This window comes from Branchiostoma lanceolatum, chromosome 1, assembly GCF_035083965.1.
Source record: "Branchiostoma lanceolatum isolate klBraLanc5 chromosome 1, klBraLanc5.hap2, whole genome shotgun sequence".
NCBI classification, from domain to species: domain Eukaryota; kingdom Metazoa; phylum Chordata; class Leptocardii; order Amphioxiformes; family Branchiostomatidae; genus Branchiostoma; species Branchiostoma lanceolatum.
The window spans coordinates 36,275,868-36,294,607 of NC_089722.1; the positions used below are offsets into that span (position 1 = coordinate 36,275,868).

Below are 18,740 nucleotides of genomic sequence, written 5' to 3' on the forward strand. Positions count from 1 at the left end.
GGAAGAAATGTAGTGTAGGTTTGGGCTTCCTAGCAGCTTGCCCCGGCATTGCAGGGGCGTTTTTGTACAATTTTTCCAAGGAGAATAACTGAAGAAAGGAAAGACGGATTTCCATGATATTTACTTAGTACGCAGGTAGCTTAGACAGAGATGTACATAATGATTTGCACTCAATTTGCATAATTAATGAGGAAAATCCATATTTGCAGCGTTTTGAATTATAGGACATTATGGCAGGAGGAACATTAACAGATATCGATTATGCCAATCAATACCTAACTTGCAGAATTTAATGCAAAAGGCCATAACTAATCTAAGCGGTAAATGATTGGACTGCCAATATCATGACATGTGCAAGTTAGTTGAAGGTGAACATGGCCTCGCATAGATTATGTAAATGTTGAAATAATTTGCATAATCAGAATAGTTCATGCAGATATGAGGTCACCGAACTCTAGTTTAAGTAATGTGGTCCTTAGACGACAGTTTTTTTTTTACTTCTTTTTTTTCCCCAAAAAATTTAGCCAAGAACTTGAACGTTATAGGACTGACTTTGAATGCACTGTGGTTTTTCTAAAAGAACTTTCGGAAAAGAGCGCGAAGTTACGTCAGAAAAGCTAATACTGTAATAGAATTGACGTGGCACAACGATGGCCTTTTGGATATTCTATGATGACTATCTAAAGAATGGGATGATGCAAGTCTAGCGCTAGGGAAACCTTGTCTATACCTTTCATGTAACGTACCAGTACGGGTGCTTCGAAAATTATCTCGCTCAAGAGCGAGCCAATTGGTTATTTCAGCGTTGTAAAAATAGGAGGAAAATCTTCACTTACCTTCTTTAGTCCCTTTGTCATTAACGTTACATTTCGTGTGGGAGGAATCAAGGCCGGCGTGGAGCCAAAATAACGTATCGATAAGTGCCTTTCGTAGGCCATTTGTATTTCAAGAAAACCATTTTAATGGGAGAATTCGATACTAAACTGTTTCTGTATATAAATGCCAGTTATTGCAAGGCAAGTGTACCGTCCATTGATGACAATACCAATATACTGACAAATTCAGTGTATATGAAAATGCTCACACTTATTTCAGTAAAACCATTTTCATAAATCCATCAAAGCTATGAATACATTTAGCTCGGTGTTTATGATCAAGAAACATCGTATGTGATATAACGCATCGTAGGTCTTGTTCAAACGTTTTAAACAGTCACATGAAGTACATGCAGATATATTCACAAATGACTCCACCTCATGCAGGGTAGGCTTCAACTTAGCTCAAGTAGGCAATGTGGATTCGATGATATCGGTTCCATCCTCTTGGAACCGCTAAACTGATGCGAGCCTTCAATATGAAATCTAAGTGGTGAAGTAAGTATTGGGAGGTTGGCAAATGACTAAACACACGGAGTATGGTATCCCAAACAATGGGTTCTTCAGTTTTGTTATTTCAAATCTTCCTTGACTTTTGGAATTCCCTCCCATTCTACATCAGCATCCGTTTTCTTTTACATGTCATCTGCATATTTTTCCATGCATTTGCTCATTTTGCAGCTGCTTTGTACAGTGTGGTCGAAAAGCGTTTTTTAAGAAGACAAAATGTAATGTGCGCACTGATGTTATCTATACATGGTCCTAATATCAGAGATGATGACCGTCAGTACAATATCAACCATCAGGCAGAAATTGTCATTGTAAAACGGACATATATGTATCAGCACGTCGCCGGAACATAAGCAAGACGAACGCGACCTTAAACGCAAGTTAAAGGTTAATATCTCGCATTACGTTTCAGCGACGTGCTCCATATGCCGGCTAAAGGATGACGGTCAGGTGACTATCGCGGTCTACAGACTGTGTACAGTATTTTGAAAAACCTACTGTGCATATCTGTCGGCTCGGTGCAAGGGCCACAGTTCGATAGTTAAAATCTACTGCATCTTAGACGAAAAGTAAAAACACTTACGCTCTATTGTGCCATAATCTATATGGACGAAACATACCACCAGCGTGTTTTGCATTGACAACTTATTGCTATAAAACACCAATTGAACATAAGATACGACATAGCGGCCTATAACCCGTATTGAAAAACGTTAAAAACCATCATAAATGTGTATAGATCATAGAAAAAAGGACGTCCAAACTTGTATTCAGAATATACATATTACAAAGTGAACAATAGATAGACAACATTCGCAAGCACATATTTACAGCATATTACAACACACGGGTGGGTTAATTGGGTAATTCACAATAAGTTGATATTTGCAAAAGGGAACAGTGGGTAAATATGGCCAATCACTCACAATAAGCCAATACTTAAATTTAACAAAACGGCATTATTAATAGATCAATCATTCACAATACGCGAATACAATGAAAAAGTGGGTAAAGTAGGTCAATCTTTCACAAAGTTCAATACTAAGAAAATACAAAATGCATTATAGACATTATTGGCATCATAATAGACTCATTAGTAACAATGATACTATAACATAGTTTGATATCATCATTGTGTATTCATGCTACAGATATTCGTAATACAGCCAGTACGTGAGAGCGAACAGTAGAAAACACATTGGGAATACTTGACGGGATCTGACATCGATAGAGCACGGTGCACCCTGGGTTTTCTCCCGGGGCCTTGTGGTGACTGATCCTCGGGGTTGAACAGTCTCAGATCGCTCTCCCACCAGGGAGGGATTTTGGTCAGCTTCCTTATTGTAGCGCCGCCTAGCGACTGTCGCTTGATCCGTAGTCAGGGTTTTCTTCGTGGCTCGCTGAGAAGAGATTTTCGCTAGTTTTGCAGATCGCTTTTCGTTGTCGCCATTTGATGTTGCGTTATTCCATGCAGTTGAGATCTGCCTCTTTGCCTGGTCACCAGTAGAGGTTGGGGCTTGTCCTACGGAACTCTTGTTGTGTCCGTTATACGTCTTAGCGACAATCTTGTAATCGGCTGTTGATATCTGCTTCTTTGACTGCTCACCAGTAGAGGTTGGAGCTGGTCCTACAGAACGTTTTTTGTGTCCGTTATACGTTGTTGAGGAAATCTTGCGATGCCGTGCGATCTGCTTCTTCGGTTGTTTAGCAGTAGAGGTTGGAGTTAGTCCCACAGAAATATGTTTGTGTCCGTTATGCGCCGTAGAGGAAATTTTGCGATCGGCAGCTTGGTTCTGATTCTTTGACAGCTCATCACCAGCAGTGATTGTCGCCGGCCGTACAGGCCGAGTCTTCTGTGCTTGACGCTCCCTGGCGGAAATTCTACGATCTGCAAGTCTTCCATTGTCATCTCTCATTAGACGTTTTGTCGTTGACTCTGTCTGTTTGATATTTTCTTTTGGTTCAGATTCTTCCGGGAAAACGTCTTTCGCAATGCGTTCTGCAATGGACTGCACGGGCCTAACCCTCGATCTTCTTGTCTGTGCGTGTGATGAAGAATATGCAAATAAGTTACAGTGTCGTATGATATTCAACTGGTTACCATATACAGTTATGCTTTCAAATCACACGTATTAGATAGTGTATATAGTAACACTGATATGATCATGTTCATTCGATTGTATGGATGACATCCTCTGGGAAATTAAAAACTGATGCAAGCTAATAAAAATGTTTGGCAAAAACAATGCCTTTATTATGAAATCTACGTGGTCTGGAAGGTTGGACAAATGAATAAACACACAAAGTATTACCGAACAACGCAATCTTCATTTTGATTCTTTCACATGTTCTCTTTTGACTTTGGAATTTATTTTGGCATTCTACGACATTAATATCTGCTTTCCAAAACTTATCTTTAAATCTACGCTAGATATTTGCTCATTTTGCAGCTGTTTTGTGTGATTTACAGTGTGTTAGAAAGTTTTTTTGTAAACGGACGAAAATTGATGAGTGCGGGCATGTCGTCTTTCTATTCGAATCAGCATCGGCTACATAGGACGACAAATATATGCGCGTATATACATTTTCCTTGTACCTTGTAAGCATCAAACTATATCGGGGTTATTTTGAATACAATAATTTTTTTATCACATTTCTATTAGTTTTCTATGAGGGTGATTGCTAAAAAGACTTATACCGTGGTATTCCAGCGTTTCTTCTTATTCTCCTTCTTGCCGTCTGTAGTGTGTATGAAGTGCACCACAGCAAACTCTAACGTCACCAGCAGTACGAAAACGAGGCAGCCAATGTGCCAGATGTCAATTGCCCGGATGTAGGATATCTGCATTGACGAAACAGTTGACAAGCAAACCACATATCTTCAGCTCAAAGTAGTCTACATTCTGGGCTATGGAGAGCTTGGCATGTTTTTGGCCCATGGATTGATTACCTTTACCTTCGTTAATGGTCTATACTCAATCAACAGCCAAAGGGTTAGGTTACCGACTTAAGCATACGCCTATTCGTAATTGTTTGTCTTTCATAAACGTTTATTTTCTTATATTTGTATTGATAACGATAAATGATTAAATTGAACCTGTTTTGCTAAGTCATCATCTAGAATAAATTTCTTCTATAACCACAAAAAAACAATTATCTAATGTGGGGTCATTCACTAGTCATTGCCTCCAAAGAAGAAGTCAAATCCTCCAAGAAATCATGCAAGTAGAAACATTAGCTAGATGGCTAATAAAAAGCTATACGTAAAAATGTCTATAGACCTTTCTTTCTTGAAGTTCGTATCCGTGTGTACCGTTGTACTCTTTAGCCTTCGGGCATTAGTTTACAAATTAATTATCACATGACAAACTTACGTGTGGCATCCGCATCGTCTGGCTCCCCAGGCGTATGAGCATCAGAAGGGTAGTACTGCCGATGGTGATCCGTGCAGACACCTCGTTGTAATGAAGCCAGAAAGACGACCATGACACAACCACCACGGTGGTGGTGGGAATGAAAGTTTGTAGAACATAGTAGGCAAGTCTTCTCTTGAAGTGAAACCTCACTTCAATGGTGGAGTACACGTCTGGGGAACCACCTGACAATGGAACAAACTCGGTGTTGTAAAAGGTAATAGCTAATCAAGCAATCGGATTCGGAAACAGACGATTCACGAAGCATTCACTACCTTTTGTCAGACTGGAGTTGGTTTTAAGTGTACGAAATAAAGATCATTTTAAAATGTTTGGAACTTTTGTCAAAAAGGTTTATTTCAAAAGTCCTGCTTTCCTAGATTCCCGTTTTCTTGTTTAAAAAACATGAGGCTTATAAAAGAAATTGTACGAATGAAGATTTTATGTCATATTATCAACAACAAACTTGAAAATTACAAACCTATACTGTATCTTTTAAGTTATATACTGTTATTCTTTTGATATTCAAAGTTTTTATTTATTTTTTAACTTGCTGTGTTCGAAACAGGATTATAAAATGCTTCTTGTGTTAACCGATCAAATTAAGTCCGTCTTCATTATATTGTCTGTATCCTAGATACGATTTAAAGTGTTAAGATGAAAGTACCATATTTTGTAAGGTTGCAGTCCATGGGCACTTCTGTGCACGTTCCAGAAAACGCCGAGCATTTCTTACAGGCCGGGTCTCTGACGTCACAGAAACGCAAGTTCGGACACGCGTCTGCACTTTCACCCATCATGCACTTCTGCCGGAAAAAGGTACAGCCTATACCTGCAGACACCGGAAATGATGTCACAGTGTTCATCAAATCATTAAGGAACATGTGAAATAGTCGAAATGAAACAAAAATTAAGTTCAATACTCCATTATATTAGACGAGAAATACGTTTTCGCAATAATATAAATGTGCATTTAGGGAATATATATGAATTCTGACTTTTAGATGTAGTTGGATGCATTGCGGTGAATAAGCTATTATGGCCCATAGGTCCGATAATTGTTACATGTATGTCAAGTTAGCAGTCCAGGAAGACCAGTGGTGTACCTTATCAAAATATAACAAATAAACAAACAGGTAACTGGTTTTGATCAGATAAAAAGTAATTCTGACCGTGTTGTCGTGTTGACGCCACAGTCCCCAGCAGTTCTGTCTCTCTGACGACAAACTGTGAATCAGCTTCCGTCAGATCAAGAACGACCGGATTTCTTCGACTAGGCACAGGGCTGATTTGGAACACGATTCCCCCAACTGTTATCGGTAAAAAATGTCGAAAAGACACATCAGAATACCTTTTGCAGCTAAAATGTCTTATTTTTCATATTGAATGTCTTTGGGTAGCTAGTACTCGGGAAGATTATGTTTTCGGTTGAAAAATCTGTTGGGTGGGTCTGTATGTATGTCAGAAGCATAACTCAAGAAAACTTCAATGAATATTTATGATTTTTGGTAGGTGTGTAGTGGTTGTGCAAAGGAAGGTCAAGTTCGAAAATGGTTCACCTTGCGTTTTTCAACAGTACTGCAGCGGACTTTGAATTTTTTTGTGTTTGTATGTAGGCAAAAAAAGTGACGGAAACGTTGATGGATCTTCATGATTTTTTGCAGGTGTGTAGATGTTGTAGAAACGGAGGTCAAGTTCAAAAATGGTTCCCCTGGCATTTTCCGTGGGTGCTGCAGCGGGCTTTGTGTGTATGTGTATTTGTATGTCGCCAACATAACTCGAGAAGCTGTCGATGGTTCTGCATGATACTTAGTGGGTGGGTAAGGTTTACAGAAAGGAAGGTCAAGTTCGATAATGGGCCTTCTAGCGGGTATCTAAAGTATTGTAGCGGAGCTTCAAAGTTTGGGGTGAAATTTTCTGGAGGCGACAGGTTCATGATTTTTTTATAGTGGATGGGTCTTGGGGCAGGGAACAAGTGGTGTAAGTTTGGGCCTCTTGACGACTTGTTTTGAGCTGCAGTGGGCCTTTATGTATGAAACTTTGGAGGAGGATAACTCATGCAGGGTTTGGTGTATCTTAATTGCTTTTGGTACGCAGGTACCTTAGGTGATGATTAACATAATGAAATGTATAGTATGCAAATTGGGACTTCATTTACATAATTAAAGAGAGTAATGTATAATCCCATTGAAAGCTGTTACTCGACCTAAATTCAGGGACACTTGGAGGATTGCCTGGCTTCAAACAGGGATTTAGGTCACCCAGCTGTGTGCCAGCTGTGCGCCCTTCATTTGGTAATAACTCAAGAAGGGGTCAATGGATCATCATGACTTTTGGTTTGTTAATAGCTTAAGTTATAATTTGATTTAGATAGATGGTAATTATGCATATGGGAGCCAATATGCATAATTGATGAGGAAACACCATAATTCCATAGTGATCAATGGCAGGATTTCGATACTTGTAGCATCTGAAATATCATTAAACTTGTTACATATATCAGCACACTCTACACATATACTAGTCCTGTACCACCAAATGATTTTTAACACTATCTAGACTGGACTCATCCCCCCCCCCCCAGCATAACTTCCAAATGGTATGGTGCATGATCAAATTTGCAGTGGGTGATAAGCATGTAAATATTAATCACTCTCCATAATAAGCCTTGATTATTTGGCAAAGATAAAGTGTTCGTGGAACTCTAGTTTCTTATAATTTCTACCGTTTAATACGATCCTTTCAATACTAATGTCTAAAGAGATTTGAAGAGTGCACTATACCCTCTAAGCCTTTGCAACGATTATCGTTTTCTCAATACAGCACCCTATAGCTAGTCATCTTTAAATGAAGCTAAAGCGACTGGCATGACAACAAGTTAGAACAATCTTGTTTAAAGTGACTTCAACTTACATCCATGTAGTTGTAAGCCGCACGTCTGTTTGTCGAAGGGATAATTACGCAGGTCTAACAGACAGGATACGCTCAGCTTCCGCCTACATGTTAGAAAAGGAAAAGAAAAACAAGGGAACCTTTTTTTTATAACAGCACCTATAGAGTGAATAGACTAATAAGTTGTTGGTAACGTGGAGGTGACATCCGAAGGTGACCGGTAATCAAGAATCCTCCACATCATGTCCAAGCCTGTAGCAAACCACAAGTTCTTTGCTTATCATCAATCTTACGTCCTTGCAGATTCTTTAATCATAAATGAACAAATAATATTAAAATACTATTTGTTTCTTCATACAGCCGCGATGGTCTGGTTTTAGATTATTTTCTTAAAAACGTTATAAATATACTGTACCTATAAAATCCATTTGATAGTCACATCATATATTTTACAAGCAATGTTGTTATCAATGTGAATAAAAGGTTTCAACATGTCTTTTAAAGTCGAGTTAAGATTTAACGTTACAATGTTATGAAACAGTACCTGATTGAATGACTGATCTGTCCTTCAGGAGACAGCCATGTTGTCATGGTGCCTTCTTCGTCGCTGAATCCTTTTGTTTGCGTGGAGCTAGAGATGACATGCCAACTTGCTCGCACAGTCTTGCCGAATTTCACGACCGGAAGCCACAGAACGTGTGCCGGTACCGGGATCCACGTCCTTCCACCCAGGTTAGCCAGACGGGGGTCGGTCCAGGCTACCGTGAAGGCAGCAGTGACGTTGAAATTCTGTTGTTTTAAATATTTTGTATATATGATTGATAATCTTTTTGACAAGAAGTAGGGTAGGAGAAACAAACTAAAACAAGCCACTAGGGGGTCTAAACTTACATCACGTATTTCCTGCCCCAAGAGCTATAAACCACTTAAAAATCATGACCATAGCACTTACATGAAATTTGACTACAAGCTTTCGGCGGATTAATAAACATTCCTCATTTATTATGCAAAATTCCTTATTTGCATTATAGGTATTCAATTATCTGAAGCATCACCCAAATTATCTACATGTCATAAATTATGACGATCCGTCAGACACTGCTGGAGTTATTCATCTCCAAAGGTAACAACAAGAATGATAACTGCAGTTCCAAACAAGCAGGTAGGGGGCCTTAATTTACACCACTTACTTCCTGTCCCGAAAGCTATCCACCACTTGAAAATCATGAACTCAAGAAAATTTGGCCTCAAACTTCGAAACTCCGCTGCAGTACCTTTAATATCCGCTTATTTATCGAACTTCCTTTTTGACACTCCTACCTACCCACCAAATATCATGCACAGCCGACAATAGCACCTGGAGTTATGCTGGCGACATACAAACTCACACAAATATAAAGCCCGCTGCAGTACTGGGGGAAAGTGCCAGATGAATTATTTTCGAACTTGACCTTCGTTTCCATAACCACTTCTTACCTACCAAAAATCATGAAGATCCATCAACGTTTCCGTCACTTTTTTTGCCTGCATACAAACACACAAAAATGCAAAGTCCGCTGCAGTACAGTTGGAAAACGCCAGGTGAACGGGTTTCGGCCTTAACCTTCCTTTGCACAACCACTACACACCTACAAAAAATCATGAAGATCCATCAAAGGTTTCTCGAGTTATGCTCTTGGCATACATACAGACCCACCCAACAGCTGGCGTAACCAAAAACATAATCTTCTCGGCGAAGATGAAAAATATTAAGCAACTCACTCGAAAAAAGAACGACGAAAATACAGCTTAGTTGAGCCAGAAGCTTATCATTTCAATTCTGTGTTCAGAAAGAGTTCAAACATACAAATATGAGCAAAGTACATAGAAACCAAGAACACAGCCACGTTCTGGATATGACGTGAACATTGACCGTACAGACAAGTTAAGTACATGCTAAGCTAAAGAAAATAAGTAAAAGTGAGTTAAAAAAAACAACAACCCACCATCGTCTCCTCTGACAGCCAACCAAAACTCTCGACCTTTACGCCTGAAGAGGTTGGCAGAAATGTACCTAAAATATGATTTAGCATATAGCGTTAAGCAAAGGAAAAAGGTGCTTTGATCAAGTAGCATCTAATGGAGTGGTTCCTATGGGTAGAAACACAAAAGTGTTTATTGGTTAGGTTTGTGCAGATGTACAAGGGATTAGTGTCTCCCTTTCCTCACATGTTGTAGACACATAATCTTCCCATAACTTCGGTAATGTAGAATTCTGTGTGTTTGTAATTGTTTGAGACCTTTCAGATACAGATTTTACATTACAGTTCAGTGATCAATAGGCTTAAAACATTATCAGAGAAGATCGACCAGAGCAATACAATAATGGATGCCTTTTCGTCCAAAAAAAGAATATCCGCCCCTTACCTTTACGCATGTCGACGGGACTCTCCTTGGCGTTATAAGATTCTGGCAGTGCCTCTCCAGTTTCCCATCGCCGAAATTCATCCATAGTTCCGCCGTCAGAGGGGACAAGGGGGTCTTTATGCCAGAGCAATGTGGACGATAATGAAATTGTAAAAAACAGATCAAAGTACTATGTACATAAACATGCAGTAAATCGCTTTCGACTGTATGAAGCAAAGACTTCGAAATATTCTTTATACGAAGTATCTATAACTAAGTATACATATCTTCATAAACTAGTGACGACGATTTGTCTAAGTGCCACAATTAATTATTTTCATTCAAAAGGACTAAACACGTGGTTGTGTGATTTTAAAGAGAAACAACCATATCTGTGCTGTGCAATGGTGAACGAGAAGAGTACCGGATGAAGGCGTTGTCCATTCTGTCCCAGTTTCAGTAGGCCCTGCGGGTGGCGTTGATGTATCTCCGGAGGTGTCCACTTTAAAGGGATGAGAAGAAGAAAAGTTGATCCATAGTTTGTTCGTATTTTCTATTAACGGCGCCGTTATCTACTACTTTCAAACTTTTCTACTTTGTAACAATTGACGAACGTTAAAGATAAGTAAGAGACAGCACAACACAAACTCATAGCCCCCAGCAATGAACGCCTGTGTGTGCGTGCATGCGTGTGTTGTGTGTCTGTGTGCGTGTGGTGTGTGTGTGAAACAAACACACACACAGACAAACAAACACACACACACATACAAATGCAAACGCATAGGGGTGTTCAACTATTGTGCTGGACGGTGGCAGGATTAGATATCATTGAAATGATTGCCAACAAGGGTGTGATCTTTAAAGAAGAGGAATTGTGATCCAGTGGATAGTGTTTCAGAGAAAAGGCAAAATTGAAAGTAGTCTATGATCTGTCTACCAAAATTTGTTAGAATGACCATAAGTAGGGGTGGGTACAAAACCGGTATTTCTTAATGGACCGGTCCAAAAAAAAAACGGTCCGTAAAAAATCAGTGGATCGGCCTATGGACCGATTAGAAAATTCATAGTACCAGGCTACCATCAGGCGGCCACATAACTGGTTATAACTGGTCTAAGAAAAGACAAAACAGCAGATTTGACGAGTCGTTTTCGAAGACGTTAGCTGTGAATCATATCTAGAAACTAAACAGACGGCGAGGAGAGTATAGGTATAATTTTGAGACAAAGTGCAAACCTAAGAAATTATATCGTTCCAGACATGACGTTTGGAGACTTTTACGTGTGTCTCGCTCTCCAAAATATGATGTACTGCGACACAACTATGATCAGGTATAGGTACAGGTCCGGACCTGGACCTTACCCTCTGGATCTGGACCTGACCTGAATTTTCTGTACCGGTACCCATTCCCAACCAGGACACTAACTAAACAGTTTCAGAGACGTTGTCTGCCATACTGTGGCATTATCTATTTTCTGTTTTGTCTAAGCTGCGCCTGTACAAGATGGCTCACTGGTAACACAAGATGTTTGTGTTATTTGAATGACCCAATGTTATTTATGAGCAAAAATGCGCGTGGTAGTGTTGCTTATAAGAAGAAGAAACGCAGACTGCACTGCACACAACACAACTACCGAGTGGATTTGTTGTCCATTCTGATCCTGTTGATGTAGTCTCTGTTGATGATGTCGATGTATCTTCAGAAGTGGTCACTTTCAAGGGATGTAAAGAAGAAATATAGACTGAATTCTAACAAGCAGTCGTTGTTCCTTTTGCCTCCTTTTACGTCCTTACATATTCACATGCAATGATGAAAATGAATAATTCATGAGAAAATACTATTATTCCATAATGGTAAAGCACTAAAATGGCACACTTGCGGCATTTAGAGGTAACGTGAGGGTGAACATCGTTAAGAATAGATAATGCAAATCAGGACTTCATTTGCATAATTGAGTTGTAAAATGCTAACTCTGCCCATGGCATCATTTCTGTGTCAAAATTACATACGTAAAAAAACGTGACGTTTTGGGGGTAAATGCAGACTTGATTATCTAACATATTTATTTAGTTAGTATTAGTTAAAAGCTCTTATTAGTGATTTTAGTTAGATGCATGCTAGCTTATTAAATCACTAGTAAGGGAGTTAAAGATGTAATTACCTGGATTTAAAGATATTCTTACTAGTGATTCGTGTTGCCAATTGTTAACACAGGTAAATGTGGTTAACACGTGTATTGACTAAAATACTTTTCTGAACTATATAAATGTGCTCAATAGCTAGAGCTGAAAATACGTCACGTATGCCAGGCCTACGTCACGTATGGGAAAACGTACGGATGCGTGACGTACATATGGTACTGGCATTTTCCGGTCAAAATATCGTACTATCGAAAGCGTCACGTTTCGGTGTTCGTCAGCAGGTGTATGAAATTGCAATTAAGGTTTTTTTCTTCATTATACGGTGACGCTGAATCGACTCTCTAAATCATACATTTTTTAAATCTAAGTATTGTATCATAAAACGTACGCTAAATAGCGTAAGCATAAGTGAATATACGGATATGATATAACATAATATGATTTGATGTAATCAGTGGACTAAATGCTCCAACCTCGTAAATCAAGTCGATCGTACATGTTGCCAACTGATAAGGACTCTTTCTCCCCAGCAGAGCAGATCTTGTGTTTCAAATAGCAATTATGGTAACTGTTGTGCTGAAACGACAGGCATGTCGAGTCGGCACAGCAGGCGTCGGCACAGGCCTGGAGGGTAACAACACCAAGCGCGGTTATGTCCCATCCTCTGCAATCAGTCTGCGGAACGTGGCGAAACGCTAATAGTTCACACGTTTCTGAAATAGAGAAATGTAGCGTTGCCTGACGTATCATCCAATTCAACTACTACATCTGATATAACATATTTGTTTATTGATCGATGAATGAATGGATTGATTCGGTATAATCTCAAAGCACATCATAATATGGCATCATTTCCGTGTCAAAATATTGGTCTGAAAGGTTAATACCAAACCTTACACAACGTAAACTAATGACGTCACCAGAACACGCCCATTAAAACGTTCACTCTCTACCGAAAGCTCCATCACCTACGCTTGAAAGTGTTAGAGTTTGGTTGATATGAATACATATCGAACGAAAGCAAGCTGTTCGATCAAAGGTTTAACACAACAAACGAAATATTCTTTTCCGTCTGACAAGTACGATAGACAAAATATTATTGTCAGTCTAGGGACGATCATAACTGGAGAAGTAGTGGATGGATCATAATGATATCTAATATATGGTGGTAGGTGACGTTTATTGGAACAATAAAAACTACTTTTCACAGTTGTATATTGTATTTGCAACCGTTAGATCTGCTTGGAAATTAGGTACTATCGTAGGTCTTTCGGTTGAAACATTTCCGTTCTGGACACACAGTCCTCATGCTTGTTTTTAATGAAACAAAATGTAGAAGAATATAGGCAGTCATTGGTGCTAGCAGATTTTTTAACTACAGGGGTCGATTAAGTTTAAAGACTAATTCAATAAGTAATTGTTGGGATATAGATGGCTTGTTATGACTTATCTAACGTAAATTAAATGATGATTTAACTAATCGAATGAAAGGAAAGGGATCTCGAACCAGTTTAGCTCAAATGAACTCAATGAACAAATAGATGAGCTACTCTTCCACTGGTCGTGATAGAGAAGACAGACGCTAAATGTACAGTATTTACAGGTTCATTGTACCGGGGAAATTCCCACAAGTGCAGTGAACAGTGGACCACGGCTCAACGTCCCGTCCTAAAGCCCCCGTCACAAATCAAGAATTTAGCTCGGCCGACTTGTCGGCGAGTTCCAAATGGCGATTTTCGGGCGAAGTACGACCGACGTCCTGTCGATTCCACGGGCTTCGGGCGAATTTTCGGAGCTCGGCCAACGCGTTCGCGGGGCACTGGAAGCTTCGCTTAAATTCAGCGAGGCCTCGGCGACGATTCTTGAACTCGCACAGCTCGTCAACAGTTTGCCCATAGCTCGCTCGAGCAACGTCCAGCGCTCGGCCAATATTCGGGTAGGGAATCCGAGGATTTTAGACCCGTTTTTTTGTCGGTCGGAGGTCGCCCGAACACTTCGACCTCGTGCGAGCCTCGCACGGGCTTTGTACAATAATCGGACGACCGTCGTCAGTGTTCCGACCGACTCATGAAAAGTAAGGCGTGCTGCGGGCGAGCGTTGTACTTGTGTCGATGGGAGCTTGGACGGGCTCCGGCCGAACTCCTTCTTGTCTATAAATAAAAGGTAACGACAGTTTGGTTTGTAACATAAGATGATAAATGATACTGTAATATTAACTAATACTGATATCAACTTGTCAAAGAATGCTGCCAATCTTTTCTAATGAAAGACAATTCAATTGCACAGTTAAATTTTCATTGAAAAAAATTATTATAAATAAAATGTGGACACCGAAGACAATACTTCCTGTTTCTTTTTTGGTATTGGTTTGGATGTTTCAATTTATATATTAATGAGCTGAGGCTTGACTTTTGAGGCTTGACTTGACTTCCTGCGTATTTCCTTCACAAAATGACTAGTTGAAAGTCCACTAAGTCATTATAGAGTTATGTTTGTCTGTCGACTGTCGAGGCACGCCCAGGCATCGGCAGGGCGTCGATAGGCTTATCAGCGGTCGGCCGAAGCTCGGAGGGCGTTCGCCCGAGCTTCGGTCGATTTACGTTTGGTGAAAATGTTTGGATCGGGGTTAAACGACTGATCTGTTGACTTTGTGGCTCCTGCGCTAGTATTCGGATTGGTTTATGACAAAATTCCTGTTTAGGTTATTATTTTCTGTGTGCCAACCCACTTCACTCATGTCCTACAGATTTGCCACAACTCAGAAAGTAAAGTTGGTCCAAATTTGAGCTTATTACCAGGTTAGTTGATTCTGACTTCGTCCGTGTCCAAGAGACGGTACTGTCTTATGTGGGATTTATGATTATTAGTGTTCGACGGACGTCGCCCGAGCTCCGTTCAATTTGTGACGGGGCAGGTTTTCAGCGAAAAATACGGTCGACGCTCGGGCGAATTTGAAATTCGGCGAGCTTCCGGCGATCTACAAAATCGGCCGATGCTCGCATGACTTGTGACGCCGGCTTTAGGACTGCGATCTTTAACGGTAGCGTGCATGTCGGGTGAGCGACACAGTCGGGATCGAACCCCGGGCTTTTAGTTCCAGAGGCAAGATCGCTAACCACTGGACTATGCACGCCGTCGGGTTAAGGTCTCATTACTGTATTACTCCGCGTGTATACCGCGATCCCAAAGAATCCGTCCAAAAACAATAACCGGGCATGAGAGGCGTGTGTTTAGTTGGATCATAAATTTCCTTTTATCGGTCCGACTTGATATAAGAAGAATTTGAGATGAAAGCTTATTTACAACTGTCAGAATTAGGTAGGAAAGTTTCGTCATTCTAGCGATAGGATACGAGTGATACGCATTTTTCTATGAGTGCTGCGGTCGGCGCTGGCGGTACAACAGCGGCCTCGTGCGGATAGTGGGTACTTGCAGTTTGAAATGCGATAAATATCGTTGTCACGGTTAGTTTTGCGTGAATCTTTTTTTGCTGGATGACGAACACGTGTGCTTCCAACAGAAAGTAAAAAGACTCCATCATTTTTTTTTATAGATTTTTAGTCATAAAGTTGCGCATTTCAACGTTGATTCCGATGGAACAGCCTAACACAGGAATGAGACCTTTGTGTGTTGGCCGCCATCTTGAATTGTGACGACACAGATCGCCATTTTGTTTGTGACGTCATTTTGTCGTCAGCTTGCGTGGGGGCCGCCAGACTCCGTGGCGCGCGGATGATTTGTTATGGTTCCTTCTCTTCACCCAACGCCACCCCGCCCCCACCATACCACGTGTAGCTTGACACAAATAACCTCCTTGGTGGGCCTGATATAGTTATACACTCAGGCGTAACAACAACAAAGACAGCGACCTAACAGAACACCCATTTTGGCGGAGTAAGTGACTTGTCCCATGAGCGTAGATCTGCCAGCCTATAATTGGGAGGGGTGTTCTTTTGGGTCGCTAACGTTCTCTCTATCTTTAACAAATCGGCACACAACTATCACACATTCAACTCAAATAAAAAAAAAATAACACCAATTCATATTTATAAAAAGACCCAGTAATCGCTAAACTAACAAAGCAAACTTGAAGTATATGTGGCACAAATACTTAACTCTAGTTATTATTATGATATAGTTTTTTTCTCATTACTTATGCAAATTCAGTACCAATTTGCATAATTTGCACTTCATTGTGTACATCTCTTTCCAACCTACCTGAATATCAATTTTAGGAGAATAACTGAAGAAAGGAACGACAGATTTTCATGTTATTTGATAATATCAAATAACATGAAAATCTGTCGTTCCTTTCTTCAGTTATTCTCCTAAGAAGATTTTTTACAAATACGCCCTTGCAGTTCCAGTGACACATACCAGGGGGCCCAAAATCGACTTTGACCTTTCTCCTCTCAACACCTGCCCGCATACCAAATGTCAATCCTATCCATCCAGACGTTCTTCAGTTGTGCTGACTTTAAGCATCCGGTGACACAAACATACACACACGCAAACACACACGCAAACACACGCAAAACAATATCCCCGTGAAAAACAAAACATCGCCAACGAAAATTTACCCCCCCCCCCACCTAAATCATTTACCACAGAAAATAAATTTCTTTATCAGAGATTTTAACTGTACTATACTCTGACAAAACAATCTAGATATTACCTTTGCAATCGCTTTCAGGCCCACACCATCCGTCCGCACTACAGCATGGGAAAAAATCCGGATGGCACTGTGCCGCCGTTGCATTCGATGCCGGAAACGTGATGTTGCCACATCGACCGTCTTCTCGCCACCGCGATTCCGGATCGACACAATACAGAACTTCGCTGGCCCGTGGAAAATATGTAGCGCACCAGAATTTTCTTCTAATTATAACCTCTGATTGACGAAACGCATCAACACAGCTTTTTCTAACCCGCCTACAGAATTCATAACATGGTGGATATGTCTTTCCTGACTCACAACGAGGCACGATAATGGCGGAAACAAGTTGGCGGATATGTGGATGGCAACTATCATTTGCCAGAATTCTAAAGGCTTCTAATTCTGTCGGCGAACTCAGTAAATCTGACTCGTTCTGGTGCCCTGCATAGTTAGGAAACTTAGTCATGTTGTACGGCGGGGTCAGACCTATATTAAGCGGAACGTTCGAACATTCTGAAAAGGGGAAAAAGAAAACATCAGTACAATATCCTTCATAATTCCAATTTTTAATGGGATAACGTTGAATTAAGCTCGAAGAGCTTTGCAAGCTTCCTACTCTGCAATAGTAATCAAATACAAAATTACGATTCCTTTAATGTCTTTGAATAGAATATGAGTTGTCTCTTTTATATCTTTTCAAACGACATTTAAACTATCTTACGGTGTATTGTGCTAACCTTTGTTATGAATCGACTTGGTCACCAAGGTATACAATAACATGCATCCAAAACGCCAGTTTTGACAAGATTAAAATCATGTTGAAGGCATGGCATGACAATTGTTTATGGTAATAGTCTTGGTAGCACATTTACTTACTTTCGTCACAGATTTCGAAGGACCCGTAACTCCCGAGTGCGGTGGCGAAGGCGACAAAGCGGATCGGCAGTGGGTCCGGGTCTGAGAGCTGCATGAGCGGGGTGATGTCGTCATCCCTCCCGACTGCTATTGTTCCGTTCAGCGTCCAGGAAATCCAAAAACCCTTGTGCTGCGTCTGGGATAGAAACCCTGTGAACAAAAGAATATTAGTTATTTTCAGCGACTGAAATCTAAAACACTGAAGTCACAAAAACATGTCGGCATTGAAATTAAACCCTTTGATAAGGAATTAATGTTTGGAATATTTTACTTTTATCTTTATCCCTCATCCGACCGTAAGGCGTGTTTCAATGTGTGCCATATCAACATTTTTCGTCGGAGAAAGAAAATCCTTCCATGAGTTTGTTTATGTACATGTCTTACAACTACTGAGAAAATTTTACCGGGGTTGACCGATTTTTGCGGAAGTAATAGTGTGCGTGTTGTCCGCTGGGGTCCAAGCGGACCCCAGATGATTTCGCATTGTTTATTACGTAATTTGAAATAAATTCCTCATAACATCCAAACGGTATGATATATCCTCACCAAATTTGCAGGGAGTGATGTTCACGTGAAGTTTCATAATTTCTGTAAATCTAGTGACGTTATGACGTAATATGACGTCATCGATGTGATTTTGTAGGCTAAATAGGAAAGTCCGGTAATATCGAAAGGTATTAAACGAAAAAAGAGAGTGTATTATAGATTTTAAGGTATGCCAAGGCATACGACGTCAATAGCGATTACGTTGACGTCAAAATGACGTCATAGAATGACGTCATGTGTTGTTAGCGATCCCTGGGATCCGCCATCTTGGATCGGCCATTTTGAAATTCTTAAATACATTTTTTCCATTTATGACCCCAAATCACAAAAGAAAGAGACTGGAAACATTAATCTGAATGTTTCTGGTTAAGAGATTACCAGGTAGTGACGAATTTGAAGGCAAAAAG

The 18,740-nt window shown here is 40.3% G+C and overlaps 1 protein-coding gene across 1 annotated transcript; it reads right to left on the reverse strand.

Moving 5' to 3' along the window:
- Positions 1–2,137: 2,137 nt before the first annotated feature.
- On the reverse strand, positions 2,138–10,199 carry LOC136421404 (gamma-aminobutyric acid receptor subunit beta-1-like). The gene is made up of 9 exons (XM_066408674.1): positions 10,097–10,199; positions 9,676–9,743; positions 8,235–8,479; positions 7,712–7,794; positions 5,971–6,108; positions 5,466–5,630; positions 4,760–4,983; positions 4,084–4,227; positions 2,138–3,424 (listed from the first exon to the last, which is right to left on the reverse strand). The coding sequence occupies exons 1-9, from the start codon at positions 10,179–10,181 to the stop codon at positions 2,531–2,533; spliced, it is 2,046 nt and encodes a 681-aa protein (XP_066264771.1). The 5' UTR covers positions 10,182–10,199; the 3' UTR covers positions 2,138–2,530.
- Positions 10,200–18,740: the final 8,541 nt, after the last annotated feature.